Source organism: Sminthopsis crassicaudata, chromosome 3 (assembly GCF_048593235.1).
Source record: "Sminthopsis crassicaudata isolate SCR6 chromosome 3, ASM4859323v1, whole genome shotgun sequence".
Classification (NCBI taxonomy): Eukaryota; Metazoa; Chordata; class Mammalia; order Dasyuromorphia; family Dasyuridae; genus Sminthopsis; species Sminthopsis crassicaudata.
Genome location: NC_133619.1, coordinates 83858286 through 83860363, shown reverse-complemented (window position 1 = coordinate 83860363; position 2078 = coordinate 83858286). Strand labels below are relative to the sequence as shown.

Here is a 2078-nt window from a genome sequence, read left to right as displayed (position 1 = left end):
GTACATGATGTATCTTTCTCATTCATTTCATGGACTTGCTGAGTTTTGTCCAATCACACACGAGTAGTTTCATAAACTTAATTAGTTTTGTTCAATCCCATAACTGTATGTATGCACATGTGTTTGTGATACTGTATGTGCATGGGTGTGTATGGAGCGTCATGTTGGATAGAAATAACCATTCTGATTGGATAACTATCTTTAAAATACTACATAAAATTGTATCAATGAAATAGGAAATATATTACATTGAGATCTTAGATCACAGGATATATACATAACATAATGCCCATGGCAGACAGATACTAAATACCACAAAAGACCTGAGATCAAAAAAAGAAGAAGAAAGTCTAGAGTCTCGACATCCAGAAACCATGGAGACACGGCCAATGGTTGGTTGTTTTTGGAGGCAATAGTTATGTGCCCATGCCCCTGTCCCCTAGGTCTCAGCTTCAGGGGTATGGACCTTGCTTGCTGAGATTGCAATCCCAATTGCCAGACTGCCATTGTCAGAGAAGAGCTGGGCCAGGGAGGTGTTCAATACCAAGCAGTCACCATCAGTGATGATGGAGTCCACACACTCCAGGACCGATCGGGGGGTCGCCTCCCACTTGAGGCGCCTTTGGTTCCTGTTGAGTTCCAGGCGGTAGGTGAAGCAGTCAGCCTGAGTCGGGGTCCCAATCAGCATCATGGTGGCGAAAAACTGTGGGTGACCCTCATACTTCTCTTGCTTCCTCAGTACCAGTAGGAAGTGGTGACCCAAGCAGGAATGCATGATGATCCAATCAGCTGGTGCTGGGAGGTTCATGTCCGTGGCCAGGAAGACTATCTCTGCTCCCTGGAGGATGTCGATTCTGTGGCTTTGCCTCAGGTGGGACAGTACCACCTCCAGCTGGCCCTCCCATTGGCAGGAGAATAAAGGGCAGATGCAGGGGGGGAGCGGAGCCTCCTGATGGTGAAGGTGGTGAGGGAGGGAGTGATGGCAGTGGTGGTTGTGGTGGTGTTGCTGGTGGTGGTGGTGGCGGTGGTGGTGGTGGAGGTGATGGTGAGGATGGCAGCCGGCTGGCTCTGAAGGGCTCTGTGTGACTGCACGTCTGGTGGACACATACTGCAAAGCAAAGAGAAACAGGTTAGGGAAAACTGAGGTGGGGCCTTCTTCCCAGTTTGAGAAACTTCTAGGGCAGGAATTCTTAATATTTTGTGTTATAAACCCTTTTGGGTTTATAGCCTCTACTCTGGGAGGCTAGATGGTCTAGTGGACAGAATGCCAGGCCTGGAGTCAGAAAATGATTCTTCTTAACTTCAAATATGGCCTCAGCATTCACTAGCTGTTTGGGCAAATCATTTCACTCTTGTGCCTCAGTTTCCTCATCTGTAAAATGAACTGAAGAAAAAAAGGCAAATCATATCAGTGTCTTTGTCAAAGAAAAACACAAAGGGGGTCAAGAAGAGTTGGACATGACTAAAACAATTAAACAACATCAACAACAGAAATGAACCCCTTCTCAGAATCAGGTTTTTATGTGTGTAAAATAAACTACATAGAATTACCAAGGAAATAAATTACATTGAAATATAATTATTAATATATAGACATATATGCATATAATATACATGTGTATGTTTATGTATGTATATGGACTTCATACTAAGAACCCTTGCCTTATGAAGAACCCCATGGTTGAGAAAGATGTGACATAAGAGAGAAGAAGTCTAGTCTGGAGTTTCTGCTAAGGAAGAGAAACTCAGTTATACTGCAAAAAATAATTCAGGAGGACCTGAGTTCAAATTTGACTTCAGACATTTAACACTTCCTAGTGTGTAAACCTGGGCAAATCACTTAACCCCAATTGCCTCAGGGGAAAAATAAGTGACAAGATTTATATATATTTTAAAAAACAAAAGAGTATATTGTGAACTTATGGAAATCCATTCAGAGGTGGGAAATAATAATTAAGTTTTTAAAAATTCTTTTTTAAATAGATGATTCTTGAAATGTTGTACTTCTCTTCAGTCCCACTCCATTCCCCTCTGACCAGAAGGTGAGGCCATGAACTCCATTTAAGGAAAGAGTTCAG

At 42.8% G+C, this 2078-nt stretch overlaps 1 protein-coding gene across 1 annotated transcript in view; it reads right to left on the bottom strand.

Annotated features, from left to right (window-relative positions):
- Positions 1 to 226: 226 nt before the first annotated feature.
- Positions 227 to 2078, bottom strand: part of SIAH3 (siah E3 ubiquitin protein ligase family member 3) — an 85594-nt gene continuing 83742 nt past the window's right edge. The window contains exon 2 of the mRNA XM_074299120.1: positions 227 to 1108. Coding sequence (XP_074155221.1) covers positions 440 to 1108 — 669 coding nt within the window. The 3' untranslated portion in view covers positions 227 to 439. The remainder of the gene's footprint in view (positions 1109 to 2078) is intronic.